The sequence below is a fragment of the Heloderma suspectum genome, chromosome 12, assembly GCF_057233095.1.
Source record: "Heloderma suspectum isolate Gila_16-S chromosome 12, 16-S_ref, whole genome shotgun sequence".
NCBI lineage: Eukaryota > Metazoa > Chordata > Lepidosauria > Squamata > Helodermatidae > Heloderma > Heloderma suspectum.
The window spans coordinates 26,229,978-26,255,403 of NC_139469.1; the positions used below are offsets into that span (position 1 = coordinate 26,229,978).

Consider the following 25,426-nt stretch of genomic DNA (forward strand, 5'->3'; position numbering starts at 1 on the left):
TTTGCTACCACAAGATTTAGGGATAGCTCCCAACTTAGATGGCTTCAAGTGGGGATTAGACAAATGCCTGGAGGATGAGGCTATCAATGGCTACTAGTTATGATGGTTATATATCATCTCTGGTACTGGAGGCAGTATGCCTCTCAATCCCAGGTGTTGGGGAACGCAACTGGGAGGGTGCCATTGTGCTCATGTCTTGCTTGTGGGCTTCCCATGGGCATCTGTATGAACAGAATAGTGGAAGAGATAGGCTTTCGTTCTAATTTAGCACAGCTCTTCTTATGTTCTGATGTGTGTATGTTTATATAACCTGATGACTAAATGGGACTCAAATGTATAGTAACACCACTGGGAGAGATGGTGAGAGATTACAGCCCATCCTTCCAGGTAGCAAACAGAGCCCTTTAGATGTCACGTTCCCTTGGCCGCCTCCTTCCTCATGCACACACACAAGAGAGGCTTCAGTCTCACGCCTTTAATTCACTATCAGCAGGTTCATTACAGGTGCAAATCCTCGAAGACTCTCAGGCTACAAAGAAATGACAACAGGGGATCCAAATGGGAGCTGCGATGTTGCCAGCAGTTTGAAACAAGAACTTTCTGGCTAGAATAACTTAGGGAGGGATGCCCCTCCCTTCCAGTGATGCTCCCCTAAGTCAACCCTCATGCATCGCCAACCAGGTCGACCGTCTGAGTTCCCCTCTAACCTTTCCCGCTTAGCCCTGCTCTGCAGTCTAGCAGCCCTCAGGTCACACCCCGCACCAGCCATCTGAGTGTTAGCATCCTGAGAAGCACGCCTATCCATATCTGAACTCACTCGGGAAGATGCCTCCCCCGGTTCTGGCTGTTCCCTTTCTGAATCTGAACTGCTAACTATCTCCATACACTCAGAATCAATCCTGACATTAGATAGCCTCAATGCCCATGGTTTCTCCTTTGGGAAAGTTACCTTCTTTTGCCCCAGTCGTTCTCTTCTTCTCCCTCTTGTTTTCTCTCCAAATCAGAGCGATGTCCTAGAGCTGAAAAAGCAGCTTTCTCTAGTTGATGGGCGGTTGAGAAAATCTGAGGTCGCCCGGAAATGCCTGGAAATCTACAACAGGAAGCTGCTCCTATTTGTGCAGGTGAGGTGTTGAAATGTCAGCAGCCATTTAGAGTTGGGTATCTTGTTCACCTGATCATGACCTACAGAGCAAGAGAATGGATGAGTACATTACCACTGGGAAGGTTGCTTTGCCTGAGGGGTTTATTGGCTTATCACATGCTGCTCTAAAGGCATATCTACACCACAGATAATACTACTCATAGTATTATTATTTCTGCTACTACTACTAATAGTAGGAGCAATAATAACAGTAGTAGCAATAATGTAGTAAATACTACTACTACTACTAGTAGTAGTAGTAGTAGTAATAATGTGAGACCGAAAAAAAAATGTTGCGATATGGAGTGCTCCTCTTCTGCATGCCAGCCAGCAAGCTGTGTCCTCTTGCTGGATATTCCATTCCATTCCCATCTACCCTGGTTTTCTGTCCCCCTCATGAAATGCTCAGCGTTCTCTGGTCACTGAGCATGCTCAGTCCTCGTTGGTCTGTTTGGTTGCAGGGGGAGAGTGTTGTCCCTTTAGTCTTTTTTTTCTCTACAGAATTATTTTTTGGACTTCCACAAACTTAATTTTTTTTGCGTACTATTACATGTATATCTTGCAAGGAATCCTAGGTGGCGTACATGGTCTTCCTCCTCTCCATTTTATCCTCACAGCAACCCTGTGGGGTAGGTTAGGGTGACTGGCCTATTTTATTTATTTATTTATTTCATTTCTATACCGCCCAATAGCCGAAGCTCTCTGGGCGGTTCACAAAAACTAAAACCAAACAACACACAATAAAACCATTTAAAATATATAGAACATTAAAACCACAATATAACAATACAACCACAATAAAACCTAGCAGCAGTACACGAGTTTAAAATACAGATTTAAAACAGCAAAGATAAAAATTTAGAAAGCTAAAATGCCTGGGAGAATAAAAAGGTCTTCACCTGGCGCCGAAAGGAGTACAATGTAGGCGCCAGGCAAACCTCACTAGGGAGCTCATTCCAGAGCCGGGGCGCCACAACAGAAAAAGCCCTCCTCCTAGTAGCCACCCGCCTCACTTCCTTTGGCAGGGGCTCACGGAGAAGGGCCGCTGACGATGATCTTAAGGTCCGGGCAGGCACATATGGGAGGAGGCGATCCTTCAGGTAACCTGGCCCCAAGCCGTTAAGGGCTTTGAATGTTAACACCAGCACTTTGAATCGGGCCCGGAAATGGACCGGCGGCCAGTGCAGCTGGAAAAGTACTGGCGTAATATGAGCTCGCAGGCCAGTCCCTGTTAACAATCTTGCTGCCCTATTTTGGACCAGCTGAAGTTTCCGGACCGTTTTCAAAGGCAGCCCCACATGTAGCGCATTGCAGTCACCCGGTGAGCTTCATGGCCGAGTGGGGACTAGAAGCCCTGCCTCCTGAGTCCCAGTCCGGTACCCTAACCATGCTGGCTTCCTTGGTGTGCCCCTGAGTCTGCTGATAACTCTGTGTCACATGTGGATGGCACAGCTTTGGCTGCATGAGGCCTGGCACTTGGAGAATTTAATTGGTTTTAGGGTATATCGGTGGTGGGAGACATGTCAGAAGAGGGTTATTGTTTTTCTCCTAGTGATCATTACTCTCCTTTGTTTCCTGTAGCTAGATTTTAGCATCAGGATTAATCAGTATGGTTTAAATGGCTTTGATCAATTCGCTTAAGCTGTTTGTTTGCTTTTTGCTATGGACTGACAGAGGTCTTCCTTGGGATTAGCAGCAAGGGCAGTGAATTTCAAAAGCATTCAAGAAACAACAGCCTCCCGCCCTGGGGCAGATGGAAGTTTCATTCCAGTAATACTGAGACCCCCTTTTCCTCACTTTTTTCCCCCACCCAGAATGCCCATAAGCTTTTGAGCACACCCTGCGCATTACCGGAGGAGAAGAGGTGAGAAGCATTCTTGGCAATCATCTTTAGCATTTGCATAGAGTGCTTTAGGAGCGTTCAAAGCACTTTGTGTAGATTCAGTAACCCTTCCAACAACCCTGTAAGGTAGGCCAGCATTTTCCCTATATTGCAGACAGCGAGACTGAAGCCGTAGAGGCTTTGCATAGAGGCCACCTGGCAAGTTGGTGGCTTGGGTGAGACTGGAACCTGGAACATCTGGCATGGAAATCTCAAAAAAGATCTGTTCTTTCTTGCAAGAGTTGACCGACAAGCAGATGAGGGCAAAACAGGGAGAACCTCGGAAGCCTCTCTCCCATCTTCAGATCTTGCGGGCTTGTTGATAGCTGAGGCAAATGAACTACTGGAACCCATCTCCCTGTCTAATGCTACAACGGATGGTAAGTTCTTTTAACGTCCCCTTCTAGAGAGAAAGCAGCCAACGTTCTTGGTGAGTGTGCAGCTCATCTAAAGGAAGCAGGCCTGTTACAGAGGAGGAGCAAAGGCCACCCTCTTCTCTATGGGCATTCCTGCACTGGGGCCTTGTCCTGGGCTCGGGAAGCATGGATGAAGCCCAGCTGATCTCTTCCATCCCTTTGGCAAATATGCCTTGTCCAACGTGCTGAAGCTGTATTCCTGGCTGCTCTACCCTACCCTTCCCAGCCTAGTGCTGTCCAGATGTGCTCTCCGTTGGCAATGCTGGCTGGGCAGTGGTGTAGCGAAGCCACAGTTTGCAGCACTTTTTATTAGCAGGGGTGCTGACACCATTTGCCCCCCACCCCGCTAGAATTCCCTGTTCCCTCTGAACTTAGCTGCAATCCTCACAGTAGCTGGGGCGGCGGAGGGGCAGGGGTGAATTTTCCCAGCAACAATATATTGTTCCCTGGTGTAATGTAAAGTATTGGGGGGGGCTTGGTCTCGAATGGGCAATTCAGACCCATTGGCTTTACAGAGCACCTGTTCCTGGTGGAGAAAGCTTCTCGAACAAGATCGTTGATATGGATCCACACAGTTGCCTGCAATTTTGGGCTCTCCTTGGGCAGTGTCACGATGAGTGCCTGCACCTCAAATCATACCACTTCACTACTATGGCTGGGAATGATGTGAGTTGTAGTCCAACACATCTGGAAAGTGCCTGGTTGGAGAAGGGTACTCACTCACACACCCTTATCCTTCATAAGTCACTGTCTATATGTTTTGTTCTCCATGCCTATAAGGACCTGCAAGTTGCTTGCTTGCTTTATTTTTTTAAATGTTGTTTATTTAGGGAGCAATCCTATGGCCCCTAGACAGAGTCTGGGTGACCAAGGGATAGTTCAGATTCCTGGATCCGAGGTTGGAGTCAGCGCTCCAACCTCAGACCCAGGAATCCAAACTCCCCTCCCTCTCACAGCCAGAACCGTGCCAGCTGCCTCTCCGAGCCAGCAGAAGGGACCTCGGAAAGGAGGGAAGGGGTATGTGTCAGCAGGTGTGCAAGGGAGGGGATTGGGGAGGCCAGCTTATGATGTATCCTCAGGCCTCCCAAGCCTCTTTCTCCCCTGCTCCAATGTGCCCCAGCTAGATAGATGAAAAAGCCTGCCTAGCCAAAATGCAGAGTGGGAGGAACACAGAGGTGACGATCACCTCCACCGCTCCCCCCACTCTGCCGGGTTCAGAGGCTTATGGCCATCCCTGTAGGATTGTGCCTTTATTGACCTGCACCCCTGTTGTAAAACAATATATGGCTGGGGGTCGAGTTGCTCCCCACCAGGCTCTCTACGGGTCCAATGATGTTGGTGAGCAACTCAGCCGGCGCTGGGAAGAGCGGCTACTCTTGGAAATCAAGCCCTGCCCCCTGGTGAAACCCATAGCGCCACCAGGTTGGGGAGCTCAGTGGGCTGGGGGGGTACTGCAGCCCTGACTTACCGTATGTAGAGAACACCCAATAACCAAGGTTCTCTGGGTAGCTTAAAATAAAAATTACAACCAGAAAAAGAATGGAAACACCCACATACAATCCTAAAATGAGATGAAGCCTGTAACAGTGTAAAACTGGAGTAAAAGCAACAGCAGTAAGTTGTGCAAGATCTACAAAGCAGTAAAAGATGGTGAGAGTGAAAGGCCTGGGGAAATCAAAAGGCCTTCAGCAGGCACCGAGAGGACCACAGTGTAGGCACCAGGGGAGCCTCTCATTCAAAACAACAAGCAGGAGTCCTGTGCATCCCGAGGATGTCACAGCTGCCCTGCATCCTGTTCGTCTGCAAAATAGCCACCGCACGCATTCAACCAATCTGTAGGCATGTGCTCATAGTTCAGCTTTAGAAAACCTATCCACCACATTGACCTGTGGAATACAAATTTCTGGGATGGGTCCGTGCTGAATTGGTGAATCAAGCAACGTGAGGACTGTGCTGTGTGGCACCTCCTTACCCAAAGATCAAACCTCTTAAAACCTCCTATGTGAGAATCACCTCCCTGTAGTGTGGTTCTGTGCTGCTTGGGAGCAGGTGTACAGGTGAACATCGGGACCACACTGACAGGTTCGTTTGCAGGGGTCTTTCCTCCCCAACTGACAGTCTCCCACTCTGTTGGCACATCACGAAGAAGTGGTTCCTCCACCTCTCTCTCTCTCTCTCTCTCTCTCTCTCTCTCTCTCCGTGTGTGTGTTTGTGTGTGTATGTATAGTAGCACCATCAGGGCAGGACTTTGGGGCAGACTAGGGTCTTACTCAGCAAATGACCAGGCAGAACCCCAAGAACAGGAGGGTTCTGCCTGGTCATTTGCTGAGTAAGGCCCTAGTCAAGTGAACTAAGACACAGTACCATCCAAAGAGGGAGGGGTGGTTCTTTAAGATCATTAAATCCAGAGTCTGAAAGGACCCAACTGCCCCAGTGTGTTTGTGTGTGGGCGTGGGGGCATGAATATATGCACATATGCTTTAGCCTATGGGGGAAATGTGCATTTTTGGCCATTTGTTTTTTTTTTTAAATGCATATTTTTCTGTGATGAAATTTGCACAAAAATTGGGAAAGTTAGGAAAGCAGTCTGCAAGCCTGCAGAATCTGCCTGATGGGGAAAGCCGGTCTGCTGTGGGATCCGCGGGTCGGATTCATGACAATCCAAACTCATTTGGCTCCGTTGCAGATTTCTCTGATGTCCCTATGACTGTGGTTAGTGATGCGGTAATTGTGCTCTGTGCAATTGTACTCGGAAACATCCCAGATAAAAAGACTCAACCCTGCCACTGAAAGCTAGCCCACGTACTCATCCCTAGTTCCACTTAAGCTGACGGGGGTGGAAAGATACAGTGTAATAATTACATCTCACTCTAATGAAGACAACTCGTACCGTAACACAGGATATATGTTTCATTGCCACATGTGCTACTTGCCTACATGTTCCTGGGGTCTCCTCTTCTTCCCGACTATTGCCTCTTCCTCACCATTTCTGCCTCTTCAGAGGACAGAGGAAATTGTAGTGTGTCACTGTTTAAGCTGATTTTAATTGTCATGGCTTCACGTTATGGAAACCTGGGTTCCATAGAGAGGCTAGAAAAACCTCTAATTGGGAATTCCCAGCACCCCCTAGAGTCGGACACGACTGGCTGGGGACACCTTTACCTTTACCTGCAAAGCTAAAATTTGCAGGATTTCTCAGTTGCGAGATGTGGCAATGTAAGCAGGTTCACAGAAAGGGTTAAAGTTTTAATGTGATTGTGTTGCCACTAGGGATGCCCATCGTTGGAAAAACCAGTTCTTTTTTGACTCAATGGAGCTTCACGGCATGTACGACTTGCTTTGCATTTGCAAGCTGAGCTGTGGCTTTCCTCCCAAGCTCTGGGAACCTTTCTTGCGCATCTCCCCCCGCCCCCGGTTCTGCAATTTGTGCAAATTTCTGAGGAGTTTGCACAACTTTCTGAGCGATTCATGCAAATTGAGTCAGGCACTGTGGCGGGAATCGGAACGAAGTCTGTGGGGCTGAACCTAGGAAAGCCCATTGAACCCCACCCCCCAAACAGATTTCTCCAGCATCCCTAGCTGCCACTCTTGTCCCATTGATCAGAAAACCACCAATCGTCAGCAGCAGAGAGAAGGGAGAAGAAACTCTGCCCCTGCTTTCCCATCACTTCTGCTGCTAATCTCCAGTTCTCTAGGTTTCTGTCTGCAATAATTGTCCATAGCAACAGAGAAAGCTGCCTGATACTAAGCAGACCATTGGCCCTTCTGGTTCAGTATCGTTACACTGACTGGTTCTCTGGAGTTTCAGACAGGGGGTCTACTCCAGCCCCACCTGGAGTTGCTGGGGATCGAGCCTAGGACCTTCTGCACGCCGAGCAGGTGCTCGACCCGTGAGCCACTGCCCTTCCCCTTTCGCCCAGCAACTTTTGCGCCGGCTGTGATTTTGTACGGAATTGCTGAAACTGAATTGAGCAGTGGCAACAGTGTTAGCATACCGGTGGAAAGGCGGGACATAAAACAAACACAAACGCAAACAAACATGGGCTCTGTTTAGATTAGTGATGGGGGAATGAACCCTTCTCTTTCCTGGTTCTCCTCAGATCAGCTTAGAATAAACCAAGCTATTTCCCCCCACTCTAAAACTGTGAAATAGCTTTAATTATTGTGAGCCAAAATCAGACCCCGGTGTGAACCAATCCCTCCCATAGTCCCCGTATTAGCTTCGAAAAACCCTCCCGCCTACCTTGCTGCCGCTTCTGCTGCTTCAGCTCTAGCTCTCATGGGGGCAAGAGGTGTATATTTCACACACATCCATCCCCCCGGTACCTGGCACTGGTGCTGCTACAGGAGCAGGCATCAGTAGCACTGGGAAATGTCATTTTCCCAGCACTACTGATGAGGTTGGGAGCACTGAGAAACCAACATTTCCCAGTGCTGTTGGCACCTTGTTGTTCAGTCGTCACGTCGTGTCCATGGACCATAGCACGCCAGGCCTCCCTGTCTGCTGGTCTCTCCCGGAGCGTGCTCAAGTCCATATTCATTGCACTGGTGATGCTATCTAGCCATCTCATCCTCTGCCGTCCCCTTCTCCTTTTGCCTTCAGTCTTTCCCAGCATCAGGGTCTTTTCCAGAGAGTTTTCTCTTCGCATTAGGTGGCCAAAATATTTGAGCTTCAGCTTCATTATCTGTCCCTCCAATGAGCACTCAGGGTTGATTTCCTTTAGGATGGACTGATTTGACCTCCTTGCAGTCCAGGGGACGCGTAAGAGTCTTCTCCAGCACCACAGTTCGAAAGCAACCTGTTGGCACCTAGCTTGTTGCTATTAGTGGAGTCAGGCAGAGGAGGAAGGAAGAAGAGAGGGACACCTTCTTGTCTTCCTCTCACCTACCACTGTCAGAAGGGAAGTATGACAATTTTGTTGAAGTACGAAAAGAGGATGAAAATGTCCCACTTGCAACCCTGAACACAAATGCATTTTTTGGGAAACACTTGCATATTTCCAAGCTTGCAACCACGTTCACAAAATGCATCCTTTTTGAAAAATGTGCATTTCAAAATCACATTTTCCAAAATGAATGCATTTTCACACTTCAATCAATGGGGGAAAGTGTGCAGTTGGGTGCGTGCTTTGAAAAATGAGCACTTTTTCCTGTTGTGGGCGGGGGGGGACCCACACTCACATCAGGGAATGAGAGCAAGGTGAAACAAGCATCGAGATGGGAAAAGGAGCGCCTCCACGAGCTCAAACATATTTCTGCACAAATAGCACAAAAGCCACTGGACACAACTGCCTGAAATTAGGCAAGTTCAATCAGCTCCATGGGGGCTACCAGGTCTCCAAATTGCATGTATTTATCCTACAAACTTAAAAAGTTATGGCTGTTTCTGTTTTCCAATGCAAGTCAATGGGAAAATGTTTTAAAAAATTGCAATTAGGACAGCTCAAAACATCCGGGGCACAGCTCAAAAGTTCCAGGGCCCATGCCCAGGTGGAACTCTTCTCAACAATGCCACTGTCAGGAGGGGAGGGGGCTTGGACACTAGCCGGTAGGTGGGGCAGAGGGGGTTGTAAGCGAGTGGGTGAGGGGTTTGATGCCATATGGAGGAGTTTTATTCCACATACATCACAACCAGATTTACCATAATATATGCCTCCTTCTGCTCTGAGCATCTGGACATTATAACACCTAAACAAAGATTATACAGCATGTTTGTTTGCATTGCATTGCATTGTATTGTATTGTATCGTACTGTATTGTATTTACTAAGCTTTTTTTTTTTTGCAACAACCCATTGTGCCCCAGTTCTTAGGGGACTGTTCTCAGTGGGTTTTCATTGTTGCATTGGGGGGGGGGGTGTCTTCTTTTTTTTGGATATATAATAAAATCCTTAAAAAAAAACTTTAGTTCAGAGGCTAATTTGGGAACTGCTGGCATTTTATACCCACTTGGTGCAGTGGATAGTGTTTTATGTGGACATGATGGTGCTTTCTGACCTTCTGCACTTTTTGCTTGTGTTGACAGCTTTACTGCATGACTGGGATGACTGCCCAGGTGGGGATGCAACCCCAGACCACAAACAGTGAGTACCTAGGCAGCTTCTCCTTAATAGTCAGCTTCTGGGTCACCTCTGCCCCTCAGAGCTCCTTTAGAATAAGCCTTGGCCCCTCTTACTGTCATATTTCCCTTTGAGGGTCAGTATGGTTGGGCACCTGCCAAGGGTCCACAATCAAGCAGGGGCCCGCTGACAAGAGCCCCTAGAGTTGCTCCTCCTCTCGCCATTGCAACTTGCTTCTTCACCCACCTCTCGCTCTGCCCCAGACAATGGCGGCAGTGAGAAGAAGGAGCAGGAGATGCCACGGCTGGCTTGCTCACCGGCTCTATGCCTGTCAAGCAAGCACGTGGGAGCAATGGTGAAGAAGAGGAGGAGGAGCAAGAGCAGCTGGGGACGATGGCGGTGAGAAGGTAGACTCACTGAGGGAGGGGGCCATCAAGGATGTCTTGCCCAAGGGGTCCTCAGAAACCTGAAGCCGGCAGTGTCCCCCACAACTCTTTCTGTTACATGCACACTGTCAAAACCAGGACCTCTGGTTGTTCATTCCCTCTACTCCACCCTGGATTCTGAAATTTCACCAAGAATGATGAAGCACAGCCATAAGGACTAGAAACTTACTCTTCTCCCATGTCCCCTGATTCTGAATCCTGTGCCTGGTAGCGTATCGCATGCTTGCATGGTCCAGTTACAGATGTGAGGAATAAACACCGTCCTGGCTGCATTCTTCCTATTTACATAGCACCATCGGTGTACAACGGAGAGTTACAGCATAATCAGGAAAGCCTTGTCCCTGCCTCAAGGAGCTTACAATTTAAAATTTGACAGTGGAGAGAGAGTGGAAAGGGAGGAAAGGCAAGGGTAACGTGGATCAAATCACATCTTTAAACTGTTGCAATCGGAAATGAAGACTACAAAGTAGGCAATGACATAAAGATCCTGGTATTTCTAAGGACAGGGTAATGTGGGCACATGACCCTCAAATGGATCTTAATTGGATGCTGAAAATTATTTGCACTAGGATCAGTGAATTCTCTTCCCCGCCCCCCTGGTTATCTGAGTTATCAAAGGTTCTTTGAAAATGTGATTGAAAATGCATTTGAGTTTATTATAGATCAAACACATCTCTTCTCATATCCGGATAGTCTGCCAGACCACCCACGGCTTCCTGAAACAGAATGTCTTTGCCATTCAGTCTGCCCCTATGACGGAGATCAGCTGCATGCATTTTTTCCCTCCTCTCAATCCCTTTTTAATATGGAAGGGAGGGCGGGTGGAAATGGCAGCTTGGGATTGTCACAGACAGACCCCGGGGAGAAATTCTTTCAATGGGCATTTGAACGTGAAGTTACCTAATTTCGAACCACTACACGAACCAGAACTTGCATATCCTACAAAATTTGCACTTCTCTGACATTTGCAGTGGAGCTCTCAGTGCAAATGATGCATATGAAAATGGGTGCATTTGGAAGAAATGCATGCAAAAATGCATATGTCCATGAAAATAACGTTCAGGAATACATTATATTAGACAAACTGTGCATATTAGGCAGAACTGAATACAAAAATGACCATATTAGGAGAAATACATACACATTTTCATGCAAGGAAAGAAAAAAAATAGTTTGAGATGAACCGAATTTAAGATTGGAAAAATGAGAAATGGGGAGGAACTGAAATGGACACATTCATCCATTCCTAGTCACAATTAGAAATGGTGCACCAGGGAGGGGGAGTTGTGTTGGGGAGGGCTTCATAAGATGTCCTGAGGGGCCCCCCCAATTGTCACAGTTATCCTCTCCCTCTGAGCTCCATCCACACAACCTTCCAGACCAGAGAGCACAGGAAGAGTGGAGGGTGTTGTTCCATTTCTTCATTTCTGTCACTGCTTGCTCACTTGGAGATGGGAGGTAAAAAGGCAGTCACGAGGAAGAGAAGGGCCTGTGGGTTCTCCTGGGGTCCAGCACTGGGCCCCCTTGCAGGAGTGTGGGCCTCAGCAGGTGACTGATGACGCTGACCCATGCAAAAAGGTCGGTTCTCCTGGTTCCAGGTTTCTGAGGGCCCTTGTGCAAGACACCCTCAATGGGCCCCTCCCTCAGTGAGTCTGTCTTCTCACTGCCATTGTCACCAGCTGCTCTTGCATCCCCTCCTCTTTCTCAGTATTGCTCCCACTTGCTTGGTTGGCAGGCAGAGAGCCCTTGAGCAAGTCGGCAGAGACATCTCCTGCTCCTCCTTTGCACCGCCACCATTGTCATCTGGGCCAGAGCGAGAGGCAGGCAAAGAAGCAGGTTGCAATGGTGAAAAGGAGAAACAGGTCTAGGGGGCTCTTGCCAGTGGGCCCCTGCTGGGGTGTGGGTCCCCGGCAGCTGCCCGACTATGCCTACTATTGACGCTGGCCCTGCTGGAGTTGTTAGCAGAAATCACTGGGTTTTTTTAAAAAGCACTTTTCAGGTGCAGTGTTTTCGCTGCTGTTTGGGGTAAAGGGGTCAAGAGACTGGACAGGGCGGTGGTGCTCCAGATTGCAGTCAGAACTCTAAAGGAGCTATCCAAGGTGCTTTCAGGTCCTTTAGAGTTCTGACTGGCTCTGGCTAAAACCCAGAGTGGATTCATCGCCTCACTGACATCGGAGCTACCAGCTTCCACCGGTTGGTGATGGAACTCACTTTAACCAAGGAGAGGGCAACCTCTCCCTGATTTCATGTGGCCCTCAACCTGATTTCATGAGCCTTTATGCATGCGATCACTTCAGACCTCTGGCAAGATGTGTCCCTTCCCTAGCATCCCACTGCATGGAGAAGAAGAGGAAAAGAGAGAGAAGAAAGTGGCAGAAAGGGGTGGGAGAAAGAGAAGAAAAGGGGTGACACACCCACTTTTGGCTCTGGCCCTCCCCTCCCCCACTGGCTTTGGCCCACCCACCACCCCTGACAGATTACCCATGAGGGAGTGAAACCCCCAACAGAAAAAAAGTTTGCCCACTTCTGCTTTAACTCCTCAAGCTTCCACCATCTTGTATCATGGGGCAAAGTGAAAATGCCAGAATATTTTTCCAGTTCCTTTTGCCTATGTTGTTGTGTGACTCCATCTCATGACCCTGGAATTACATCTGTTCTCCATTTTCTAGCCACCTGCACCAGAAGATGACGTGGCCCCCTCCTCCGAGCCAGAGCAGCGATGACAATCTTCAGTCCCTGAACACCTCCAAGGATCCTTTTGAGAAGCCTGCATAAGCTTCCTGCCACAGTAGAGTCCTATTCTTGAGCCTGTATATTCAAAACCTAGACAATTCTGATTTGGAGGGAGAAACAGAAGGACACAAGCTGAGGAGATGAACGCTACACACATTTCTCTTCTTAAGAACAGCAACTCTCTTGACCCATCCAAGAGTAAGCAACGATCCTCTCTTCTGGATGGCCACCTCTTTATTGTTACACACAAGGCTGATCTCCCTCATTTTGCAGCTTTAGGGGAAAGTGTTGCTGTGAAATGCCTGAACTTCCCAGGCAGGGGGAGGGAGAACTGGTAGCGTAGAGTTACAGAAACAGCAGGGGGTACCTAGAAGATCTTCACATTTCCCACAAACAACCAAAATACATTTTTCTGGCAATAGGTTGGTGTAGCTGTTCCTCAGTAGCTCTGTATTAGCTCTGTCTTTGGATGCATCTCTCTCTCTCCTCTCTCTGTCAATTGTGTAAAGGCTTATTTGAACTGTACCACTTGAACAATAAGATGACAACAGGATGGTTGCATGGCAAACATCCCTGAAAGCAGATGCACTAAATAACTAAAGCAATATGAGTCTCCAAATGCTGTATTAAGACTGAGGAGGGCTTCCTGGACAACCCATCTCAATAGCAATTCGGTGTAAAAAAAATTGAGGGAAATAATACAATAATTAGGGACTATTTTTTTATGTGTCTAGCAAAGAATATGACAGAGATCTGATGTGAGCACACAGTTCTGGCAAATAAAATGAAGATACAGCTTTTGAGACTGCTGAACCTCCAAATGGGTGTCCTGTTTGTTGGCTGTGAATCTCTGGGTAAATGTAACCAGTCTGGGATGGTAGTTTCAAATGAACCAATTTGCAAGATTTGTAACTGCCCATATGCAGTTTCTTAAATATGAAATTTGGCCAGATTGTGAAAATTCAGAATTGCAGACTTCAGACTTGGGTTTCTGCATTTGAGTGTATAAAATATGTTCTGGTGAACTTTTGCAATCGAAATGTATACTGATGCTTCCAAAAGGCGGGCCAGATCAAAGGAGTCCAGTGCTGCATGCCCCCCCCCCACTCCTCATTAGGTTAACAATCCCCACTTCCCTAACTGGTAAGGTATTTCAGGGATCACCTTGAGTGGTAAGATATTTCAGGGGGCACTTTTTTCCATCATCGTTTTTTTGGGAGGAGAGAGTACCGGAGGCTTATGGTGTTTTTGTAAAATCTGTTTATAGATTATGCAGGGAGAGCAGGCAGGCACACATGGAAACAGTTCTAGCACTAAGTCTGCAATCCTATGCACATTTATCTGGGTGCATGGGCATTTCTACACCAGCCTAAAATCCTGCCTTTAAAACAGGGCTTTCTGCTTCCGTTTTAAATGCAGGATCACAGTGATTCCGTTTTTCAAATACTTCCTTTCCCCGCACCCCTTCCCCGCTCCTTCTCCCCTGTAGCTGAGCCTTCCATGATCTTTCACTGATTTTGCTCCTCTTCTTGCAGCTTTAACTCTTTTCACAGAGGAAACTGAAGCAGAACACAACAGGGTAATTTGATAGCTCATTATCTGCAATCTATTTAAAAATGGAACAAAGGGCATTTAGTGCAGGAGACGCCCTGGAGGGATGTACAAAAGTCACTTACCTTTTTGCAGCTTGGATTCGCAGTGGGGGGGAGGCGCGCCGTCCCTCCCCCTGGAATCCTCGCTGGGCCGGCTCTGCTCCATGGCGGCTCCACGGAGCCGCCAGCCAGGGCCATCCACAGTAGGAGTTCCAGCCACGGCCAGCTGCTGTGGATGCAAATGGCGGCTGCCGTAGCGGCTGCCATTTGCGTCCGACCAGGCTGCCGTGATAGGCTACGTAAGTATTTACATAGCCTATCACGGCAAAGAGCAGGGGCACAAACGGCGGCCACTACGTCGTTTGCGCTGCTGCTCTTTCCGTGATAGGCTACATAAGTATTTACGTAGCCTATCATGGCAAAGGCAGCTACACAAACGGTGTAGCGGCCGCCTTTTGCACCCCTGCTCTTTGCCGTGATAGGCTATGTAAATACTTACGTAGCCTATCACGGCAGCCTGGCAGGACGCAAATGGCGGCTGCTACGGCGGCCGCCATTTGTGTCCGCAGCAGCCGGCCGAGAGACCAGCTGCCGCCAGAACTGCTGCCGGAGCCGCCGCAGGCGGAACATCCGCCCCAGGTAAGCTTCATCCCGGGGGGGGATTCCACGGGGGGGGCGGGGGGGAGGCTGTTCTGCCACGGGTTTCGGGGGACCGAATGCCAGTGCATTCGGCCTCACTGAAATCCGTGGCGGAATTCTCTGCCTTCCCTACCTGGAGGGTCACGGTGTCATGTAAAGAGCCCGCAAACTTCCATGAAGAAGCAATCGCAATCACAGGATAAAAGCTCCATGTGAAGGAGCCCTAAGACTCATTGAAATCAGTGGTATTTACTTCCAAGGAGACATGCATAGGAGTGTCCTGTAAAGAGCTATCAGCTATATATAGTTGATCTGTCCATTTAATTGGTTTAGGCTTCCTATTCTTACGATTATTATTTAAAATATGTTTACTGCCTAACAAGTGGTCAAGGGAATCTACAGAATATTTTAAAACAACATGAATAATGCTCTTCAAAATGTAACTGTACCACACAGAAGCAACGGTTTACAGGGAGGTGGATCAAATGTCCGCCCATAACCCCACATTTAAAAAACTTCTGAAACAAAAGAACCTTTTAAAAACAAGGGGTCTATATCAGGCATATCCTTATATTTCTTTTTATTAATTAAAATATGTATTAATATATTTGTACTCCCCTCCTTTCAAGCAGTAGATACACCAATCTATAGTTCTGTAGAGCTTGTATGTACATTAAATGTTAACCTTATGTTGCTATACCAAGGGGTGAACGTTGCTTTCTCAGGGATTTATCTCAAGTTTGGATTGACTTTTTCCTTTGTCAGCCTGGTTAAACCACAGTAGAAGAAAACATAAGGAGGTGAGCATCCAAAGTAAATCACAAAGAAGAGAAACAGGTTCTCAGGATGCAAAACAAATGGTTTATTGCAAGAAGCCCTGAGAACATGTTTCTCTTTGTGATCAAACCACAGCACAGCAAAAGGGTGTACTCTTCAGCATCTCAGGCCCTCAAGTGCAAGTCACCTGTTCGAAGGTATGACTCAGTGAAGACTGAACTGGCAACGGTGGATAAACTTCACCACAGGGGAAAAATCTGCCTTGTTGAACATCCAACTTGAACAGGAGTCTGGTATGCCCTAGAACAGGGAAGGTGAACCTCTTTCAGCCAAATTCAGTTTTGGAGAAGCTCTCTCAGGGTGGGGTGGATGGGGCTGAAGGCAAAAGCGGCATTGCCAGAATACCAGAAATCCCAGCATATTTTATCTTGAAGCTCTTACCGTCAGTCACTAAGCCTTAAAAGAGGCATTTCAGTCTTTTAGAATGGGGAGCAACTATGCAAAAGTTGGGTGGTTGTGGGAAACCAAACATTGGTGGTCGTGGGAAAGGCGGAGGGGCCAGTGGAAGAACGTGTGGCCTTCTGGGAAAGCCCAGAGGGCTGGATTTGGCCTGTAGGCAGGGCCGGTCCAAGATATTTTCTTGCCTGAGGTAGAGCAGCAAATGGTGCTCTCCATCCACCCAAGTCAAGGTGTGTAGTACCCAAAGTTAACTGAATTATTTTGGAACATGTGGCAGAAAATGCTATAAGCACCTCTCCCCCTCCAGTGGAAATACAGTAATAACAAGGTAAATAACTAACAGTTTGCTGCTCTTTTATGAGACCGAAAATTTGCTGCCTGAGGCAGCTGCTTCACTCTGCCTCATGGTAGGGCCGGGCCAGCCTGGAGGCCTGAGGTTAAGCACCCCTGACCTAGAAACATGCTTCCAGAATTCTAACCACTCATTCATCTAAATAAATGTGTCTCATTTTTCTCCCTCTGTAGTTTTTTGCCTTCCGCCCTGGCATCTCTTATTCCTAATACCAACTGGTTGAAGTCAGTGGTGAGGGAAAGGAATGTTACATCTACTCAGAGGCATTCTCTTTATTATTTCCCGTGTTTTCAGTGTGCGGTCTCAGCCCTAAGCCACAATGAGAGCCCTGTCTCCAGTGAAACCCCGGCCCCGGGTGGCAGAACTGTTTTGGGGCTGGAGAAGTGGCCTAGCTGTCAGTGAGCTGGTAAGAAATAGGCCACCCGAGTTAATCTGTTGGGAGGGGGGCTGTACCACTTCAGACTGCAGGTGGAGGCTTGCAGGTTAGAATGTTCCTCCATACATAAAATTCTCTGCATACAGAAAATTAGCTAGACTTGACTTTTCTGTTTGACACACTCATTTTTTATGGGGATGGATTTTTATCTTTTTTAGCAGGTGGAGAATTCAGTCATCTACATCCCCACCTGGAATCTGAAATGGTATAGCCTCGAGTGTAGACACAGTTACCAGTTCAGCAAGAATTAGGTCAGGATGAAGGTAGTATGAAAGAGGCATTGACCTGGTTCGCATGGAATGCCAATTCTTGGGTTCCTTAACCCATGACTTGGTGGGGCTGTGCTGGCCTGGCGCAAGCGAGCATGCAGCTTCCTGCATATTTACCGCTTCTGCTTTGCCTTAGCTTTCATAAACAACCCAGGAACATCACATGGTTTGTTGCTGGGTTAAAACAATCCCGGGCTCTGGGTTCAAACATTGCATCAAACAACCCAGGAACGTCCCATTCCTGGGTTGTTTGATGCAATGTTCAAACCCAGCACTCTGGATTGTTGAGGGGCAAACAACCAAGAGTTTTAACCCAAGAACAAACCATGGGTTAAAACTCTGAGTTATTTATCCTGCAACCACCCAGAGTTCCAGGTTCGGACATTGCATCAAACAACCTAGGCACAAGGCATTCCTGGGTTGTTTTATGAAGGCTGATGCCAGGCAGATGTGATGAATATGTGGGAAGCAGCACATTTGCTTAGGTCAGTTTGTCCTTCTCCCTGCTAGGCTGGAGGCAGACAATCGTTTTTAAGAAAGGTGACGAATGATGGAAGCATAATTTTCCATTGTGCACTCACTCATTTCTTTCATCCTATTACTGCCCCTGGTAAAGACGTTTTGCAGGTTTTTTTATAGTTCTTCAAAACCCTGCAAAACCTGTTTGCAGAGCAGCAACGGTGGCACAAAAGAAGCCAATGTGTAGAGTTTTATGCAATGGGAAATTATGCTTCTATGTGTTCAATGGGATGTCTTTCCTACTCAGTGTTGTTACGATTGTAAGGTCCCCTCCTGAGCACCAGGAACACAGATGGTTGCCCAGAAAACCATAGCTGCAGCGACGGTTTTCGTAATTCAGCAAAGGCAATTAACGAAAGGTTCTTTGGAAACAGCCCATCTGCTTAATGATGAAAGCAGTGCACCGTGATTTTCTTTGCATTGTGAAATATGTTTAGAAGGAGAATGGCAAGCAAGATAGGATGGTCACAGGATTTAGTCCTTCAGCAATATGATGACTTTCTGTCAACTCAGGATTGGAAGAGTAATGAAAGAGTTGGCGGGGCAGACTGCAGCATCGAACAAACTCCTTTGCGAAGAATGGGGGTTGTGTTGCGTGGGCCGTGACATGGAGTCTCGCTGCAACCCAAAGCCTGCAACCCAGAGGGCTTCAGCTTTTGAACGGCATAGAAATGTAATGGAATAAATAAATAAGCTCTCTTTAAGTTCTTCGTGGACTGCAAGGAGGGGAGGATCAAATCCTCTATGTCTGAGCAGTGCTGGCTCCATGTTTGAGGAGGCTCTCAGCAACGTGCCTTTTGGTGAGCCCCCTCCTGTGTCACTAGGCCCCGGTAAGCTTATCTGGTGGCAGCAGGAATGGACAACGGCAGTTTAATCAGTTCCAGGCAGCTTTGTCTGGGAGCTGCCCTTTAGATTTCCCAGGAGGCCCAGAGTGACACTATGTCACGGGCATTGTGAGAAATGAAAATGGCAGCTCTCAGACCGAGCCACTTTTTAAAGGGGCACCCCCAATGCAGGTGGCAGCACTGATCGTGCCATGTGCTGTGCCTGTTTCTGAGTCCTATGTGGACTTAAATTATTAGGGCAGCCTTGCCCAACCTGGTGTCTTCCAGATGTGTTGGCTTATACCTCCCATCATCCCCAGCCAGCATCACGAGAGTTGTAGGCCAACACATCTGTAAGGCATCAGGCTGGGGCATGATGCAAAAATAAATGGACAGGTATGGACAACCTGGTAAGTTCATCAGCACAAGCTGATTTGATACCAATGAAATCATGGAAGCTAATTTCTGGTCTGAAATGTATTGCTACGCACTCCCTCTCCACACATCAGGGTTTTGAAGCTGCAATAATTAAATAGATTTTTGACTTTGACGCTAAGGCATAGTTACTAGCAGTAACAGCTTTAAACTACAATATGCTGGTGGTTTTGGCAACATTCCTTTTTGCCTTCGGTCCTGCCCAACACTGGAAAGTCATCCCCCCACCCCGCTGGAGCTTCTCCAACATTCAGTATGGCCCTGGGGTTTACACCCCTGTTGTGAACCATCTTCTGAGGTTTTGGCTCTACAAAGATGGGTTGACTATAACTAAAGAAATAAAAAAATAAACAAATCATGCCAATAACTACTGTCACCTGCCATCAGAACCCTTCTCCTAAAGCTTCTCCTTTAACTAAAGGTATAATCCTAGGCATGTTTAGACAGAAGAATGTCCTACAACAGCCATCATTCTCCAGCCAGGATATTTTTCTATGTAAGCATGCACAGGATTGCACCCTAAATGGCTAAACACCCTAACCCTAACAACATACATATGTACGCGCACACACACACGCACGCACACGCGTGTGTGCGTGTATGTTTATATACATGTAAGAACACAAGAACCTCAGAAGAGCTATGCTGGATCAGACTAATAGCCCATCCAGTCCAGCACTCTGTTAACCCCTTAGTGCCCAGAACACATGTGGAACAGAACGGAGTAGCCCAAAACAGCCACTTCCAAATGAGCCAAATTCACCAGTCACACACGGTGGACGCGATGGACTTGTAGGCCCCTTCCAACCCCACTATTCTATGATTCTATGACCGTATGGGAGGGATACAGTAACCCACAAAATGTCCACAGAACCCACATCTGGATACCCATTCCAGCCAATAGTCCACATTCTCAAAAAACATCCTGGAACGAGAACTTCCAAGTGAGCCAAATCAACCAAATTCACCAGTCGAGAATGTGGACCATAGCTGTCCGGAACAGGTATCAGAACGTGGTTTCTGTGGGCATTTTGTGTCTGATTGCATCCCTGCCATGCAGTGACGTGCGACTGGCGAGTTCGGTTGACTTGGCTCATTCGGAAGTGGCCGTTCCGGGCCATTCCATTCCGGATGTACTCTGGGCATTATGGGGCTAATAATATAATATTGCACCCCTTCATGGATCACGGCCTTGTTGCGGCGAAGGGGCTTGCGTAACTCAGTGAAGCCATAAGCTATGCCGTGCAGGGCCACCCAAGACGGACAGGTCATGGCAGAGAGTTCTGACAAAATGTGGTCCACTGGAGAAGGAAATGGCAACCCACTCCAGTATTCTTGCCAAGAAAACCCCATGGAACGTATCACAAGGCTAAAAGAGATGACGCCGGAAGATGAGCCCCTCAGGTCGGAAGGTGTCCAATATCTCAAATATTTTGGCCACCTAATGCGAAGAGAAAACCCCCTGGAAAAGACCCTGATGCTGGGAAAGATTGAAGGCAAAAGGAGAAGGGGACGGAAGAGGAGGAGATGGCTAGATAGGATCACCGATGCAATGAATATGGACTTGAGCACACTCCGGGAGACAGCACAGGACAGGAAGGCCTGGCGTGCTGTGGCCCATGGGGTCATGAAGAGTCGGACACGACTGAAGGACTGAACAACAAATATAACATTGCAACGGTTTTAGTCCTGAAATATTATTTCCCAGCGTCTCTAACACACGCCACTATTTGGGGCATGCTTTTCTTAAACCAAGGGGCCATTCCGGCCCGGCTTTTACATCCTCCCCAACATACATTTCAAAAATTCCCCGCCAGCCGTTCTATCTTGCTTTTAGGCGCGGGCGTGTGTGTGTGTGTGTGTGTGTGTGTATACATACACACACACGCATCTCCCCGCGCTACGACAGCGCCGCGCTAAAGTCTCCTACGAAATCTGCCACCTGCCTGAGGGGGCGGAGTCGTCTGGCCGGTTGCGGTCGGTGGGCGGAGCCCGCCAAGCCGGCGGCGCTCGCTCCGCTCCCCCTCAGGTGGGCGCGGCCTGGCCGCGCAGTGGGCGGGGCGTCCTTCGCAGCAGCAGCAGCAGCGAGGGGGCGTCGGCAGCGCTGGCAAGACACGGCCGGAGCGCGCGAGAGGCCGGCCGCCTGCAGCGCGTGCGAGCTTAGCCGGCCGCTGATTGGCTAAAGCGCGCCGGCCGGCCGGCCTTTTCTTTCCCCCCGCCCCTTTTTCTTTCTTTCTCGCCCCCCCCCCCCCCGTTGCCGCCTTGTCTGTGGAGAACCGTCTCGCTGAGGTAAATCGAACCTCCCAAAGGCGGAGGAGGATGGCGGCGGCGGAGGCGGCGGCGCTCGGTCTGCCCGCGGGGCTTCCTCTCGGCTGTCCCTCGATATGAATGGTGAGTGAGTGAGTGAGTGAGGGGAGGAACCGGGGACGGGGACGGGGACGGGGGAGCGGGGGGGCGGGGGGGGCGGCCGCCGCGTCTGTCTCCCCTCCCCAGCTCCCGCCGGGAGCGGTGCTGCCGACACCCGCTCCCCACCCTTCACCTCTCCCTGGGAGCCCTTCTGAGGGAAATGACGACGACGGCGTGATTATTTAGCCCGAATAAATAATCTAATCCTGCGAAATTAATAACTGCAATAATGTTCGGGGCGCGCGCGCGTCCCGGTAATAATAATAACTGCATTAATGTTCGGGGCGCGCGCGCGTCCCGGTAATAATAATAACTGCATTAATGTTCGGGGCGCGCGCGCGTCCCGGTAATAATAATAACTGCAATAATGTTCGGGGCGCGCGCGCGTCCCGGTAATAATAATAACTGCATTAATGTTCGGGGCGCGCGCGCGTCCCGGTAATAATAATAACTGCAATAATGTTCGGGGCGCGCGCGCGTCCCGGTAATAATAATAACTGCAATAATGTTCGGGGCGCGCGCGCGTCCCGGTAATAATAATAACTGCATTAATGTTCGGGGCGCGCGCGCGTCCCGGTAATAATAATAACTGCAATAATGTTCGGGGCGCGCGCGCGTCCCGGTAATAATAATAACTGCATTAATGTTCGGGGCGCGCGCGCGTCCCGGTAATAATAATAACTGCATTAATGTTCGGGCCGCGCGCGCGTCCCGGTAATAATAATAACTGCATTAATGTTCGGGGCGCGTCCCGGTAATAATAATAACTGCATTAATGTTCGGGGCGCGTCCCGGTAATAATAATAACTGCAATAATGTTCGGGGCGCGTGCGCGTCCCGGTAATAATAATAACTGTATTAATGTTCGGGCCGCGCGCGCGTCCCGGTAATAATAATAACTGCATTAATGTTCGGGCCGCGCGCGCGTCCCGGTAATAATAATAACTGCATTAATGTTCGGGCCGCGCGCGCGTCCCGGTAATAATAATAACTGCAGTAATGTTCGGGGCGCGGGCGCGTCCCGGTAATAATAATAACTGCATTAATGTTCGGGCCGCGCGCGCGTCCCGGTAATAATAATAACTGCAGTAATGTTCGGGGCGCGGGCGCGTCCCGGTAATAATAATAACTGCATTAATGTTCGGGCCGCGCGCGCGTCCCGGTAATAATAATAACTGCAATAATGTTCGGGGCGCGCGCGCGTCCCGGTAGTAATAATAACTGTATTAATGTTCGGGGCGCGCGCGCGTCCCGGTAATAATAATAACTGCATTAATGTTCGGGCCGCGCGCGCGTCCCGGTAGTAATAATAACTGCATTAATGTTCGGGCCGCGCGCGCGTCCCGGTAATAATAATAACTGCAGTAATGTTCGGGGCGCGGGCGCGTCCCGGTAATAATAATAACTGCAATAATGTTCGGGGCGCGCGCGCGTCCCGGTAGTAATAATAACTGTATTAATGTTCGGGGCGCGCGCGCGTCCCGGTAATAATAATAACTGCATTAATGTTCGGGCCGCGCGCGCGTCCCGGTAATAATAATAACTGCAATAATGTTCGGGGCGTGCGCGCGTCCCGGTAGTAATAATAACTGTATTAATGTTCGGGCCGCGCGCGCGTCCCGGTAATAATAATAACTGCAGTAATGTTCGGGGCGCGGGCGCGTCCCGGTAATAATAATAACTGCATTAATGTTCGGGCCGCGCGCGCGTCCCGGTAATAATAATAACTGCAGTAATGTTCGGGGCGCGGGCGCGTCCCGGTAATAATAATAACTGCATTAATGTTCGGGCCGCGCGCGCGTCCCGGTAATAATAATAACTGCATTAATGTTCGGGCCGCGCGCGCGTCCCGGTAATAATAATAACTGCAGTAATGTTCGGGGCGCGTGCGCGTCCCGGTAATAATAATAACTGCATTAATGTTCGGGCCGCGCGCGCGTCCCGGTAATAATAATAACTGCATTAATGTTCGGGGCGCGTCCCGGTAATAATAATAACTGCAATAATGTTCGGGGCGCGTGCGCGTCCCGGTAATAATAATAACTGCATTAATGTTCGGGCCGCGCGCGCGTCCCGGTAATAATAATAACTGCATTAATGTTCGGGCCGCGCGCGCGTCCCGGTAATAATAATAACTGCAATAATGTTCGGGGCGCGCGCGCGTCCCGGTAGTAATAATAACTGTATTAATGTTCGGGCCGCGCGCGCGTCCCGGTAATAATAATAACTGCAGTAATGTTCGGGGCGCGGGCGCGTCCCGGTAATAATAATAACTGCATTAATGTTCGGGCCGCGCGCGCGTCCCGGTAATAATAATAACTGCAGTAATGTTCGGGGCGCGGGCGCGTCCCGGTAATAATAATAACTGCATTAATGTTCGGGCCGCGCGCGCGTCCCGGTAATAATAATAACTGCAGTAATGTTCGGGGCGCGGGCGCGTCCCGGTAATAATAATAACTGCATTAATGTTCGGGCCGCGCGCGCGTCCCGGTAATAATAATAACTGCAATAATGTTCGGGGCGCGCGCGCGTCCCGGTAGTAATAATAACTGTATTAATGTTCGGGCCGCGCGCGCGTCCCGGTAATAATAATAACTGCAGTAATGTTCGGGGCGCGGGCGCGTCCCGGTAATAATAATAACTGCATTAATGTTCGGGCCGCGCGCGCGTCCCGGTAATAATAATAACTGCAGTAATGTTCGGGGCGCGGGCGCGTCCCGGTAATAATAATAACTGCATTAATGTTCGGGCCGCGCGCGCGTCCCGGTAATAATAATAACTGCAGTAATGTTCGGGGCGCGGGCGCGTCCCGGTAATAATAATAACTGCATTAATGTTCGGGCCGCGCGCGCGTCCCGGTAATAATAATAACTGCAATAATGTTCGGGGCGCGCGCGCGTCCCGGTAGTAATAATAACTGTATTAATGTTCGGGGCGCGCGCGCGTCCCGGTAATAATAATAACTGCATTAATGTTCGGGCCGCGCGCGCGTCCCGGTAGTAATAATAACTGTATTAATGTTCGGGGCGCGCGCGCATCCCGGTAATAATAATAACTGCATTAATGTTCGGGCCGCGTGCGCGTCCCGGTAATAATAATAACTGCAATAATGTTCGGGGCGCGCGCGCGTCCCGGTAGTAGTAATAACTGTATTAATGTTCGGGGCGCGCGCGCGTCCCGGTAATAATAATAACTGCATTAATGTTCGGGCCGCGCGCGCGTCCCGGTAGTAATAATAACTGTATTAATGTTCGGGGCGCGCGCGCGTCCCGGTAATAATAATAACTGCAATAATGTTCGGGGCGTGTGCGCGCGCGCGTCCCGGTAATAATAAAAACTGCAATAATGTTCGGGGCGCGGGCGCGTCCCGGTAATAATAATAACTGCAGTAATGTTCGGGGCGCGGGCGCGTCCCGGTAATAATAATAACTGCAGTAATGTTCGGGGCGCGGGCGCGTCCCGGTAGTAATAAGAACTGCAGTAATGTTCGGGGCGCGGGCGCGTCCCGGTAGTAATAAGAACTGCAGTAATGTTCGGGGCGCGGGCGCGTCCCGGTAGTAATAAGAACTGCAGTAATGTTCGGGGCGCGCGCGCGTCCCGGTAATAATAAAAACTGCAATAATGTTCGGGGCGCGGGCGCGTCCCGGTAATAATAATAACTGCAGTAATGTTCGGGGCGCGGGCGCGTCCCGGTAATAATAATAACTGCAGTAATGTTCGGGGCGCGGGCGCGTCCCGGTAATAATAATAACTGCAGTAATGTTCGGGGCGCGGGCGCGTCCCGGTAGTAATAAGAACTGCAGTAATGTTCGGGGCGCGGGCGCGTCCCGGTAGTAATAAGAACTGCAGTAATGTTCGGGGCGCGGGCGCGTCCCGGTAGTAATAAGAACTGCAGTAATGTTCGGGGCGCGGGCGCGTCCCGGTAGTAATAAGAACTGCAGTAATGTTCGGGGCGCGGGCGCGTCCCGGTAGTAATAAGAACTGCAGTAATGTTCGGGGCGCGGGCGCGTCCCGGTAGTAATAAGAACTGCAGTAATGTTCG

General features: G+C 49.1%; 2 protein-coding genes across 3 annotated transcripts in view; both read left to right on the forward strand.

The window, feature by feature from the left end:
• Positions 1 to 13,494, forward strand: part of LOC146336738 (syntaxin-binding protein 4-like) — an 87,074-nt gene extending 73,580 nt beyond the window's left edge. The window contains exons 18-22 of the mRNA XM_084818872.1: positions 1,005 to 1,121; positions 2,956 to 3,005; positions 3,264 to 3,403; positions 9,464 to 9,521; positions 12,613 to 13,494. Of these exons, the coding sequence (XP_084674998.1) occupies positions 1,005 to 1,121; positions 2,956 to 3,005; positions 3,264 to 3,403; positions 9,464 to 9,521; positions 12,613 to 12,718 (471 nt within the window). The 3' untranslated portion in view covers positions 12,719 to 13,494. The remainder of the gene's footprint in view (positions 1 to 1,004; positions 1,122 to 2,955; positions 3,006 to 3,263; positions 3,404 to 9,463; positions 9,522 to 12,612) is intronic.
• Positions 13,495 to 21,028: 7,534 nt separating this feature from the next.
• The window catches only part of SEC14L5 (SEC14 like lipid binding 5), a 66,292-nt gene continuing 61,894 nt past the window's right edge, over positions 21,029 to 25,426 (forward strand). Inside the window, exon 1 of one of the 2 annotated variants that reach the window (XM_084818876.1) lies at positions 21,029 to 21,369. The gene's annotated coding sequence lies outside the window, so the exon portion shown is untranslated. The remainder of the gene's footprint in view (positions 21,370 to 25,426) is intronic. The other variant, XM_084818878.1, reaches the window with a different exon arrangement.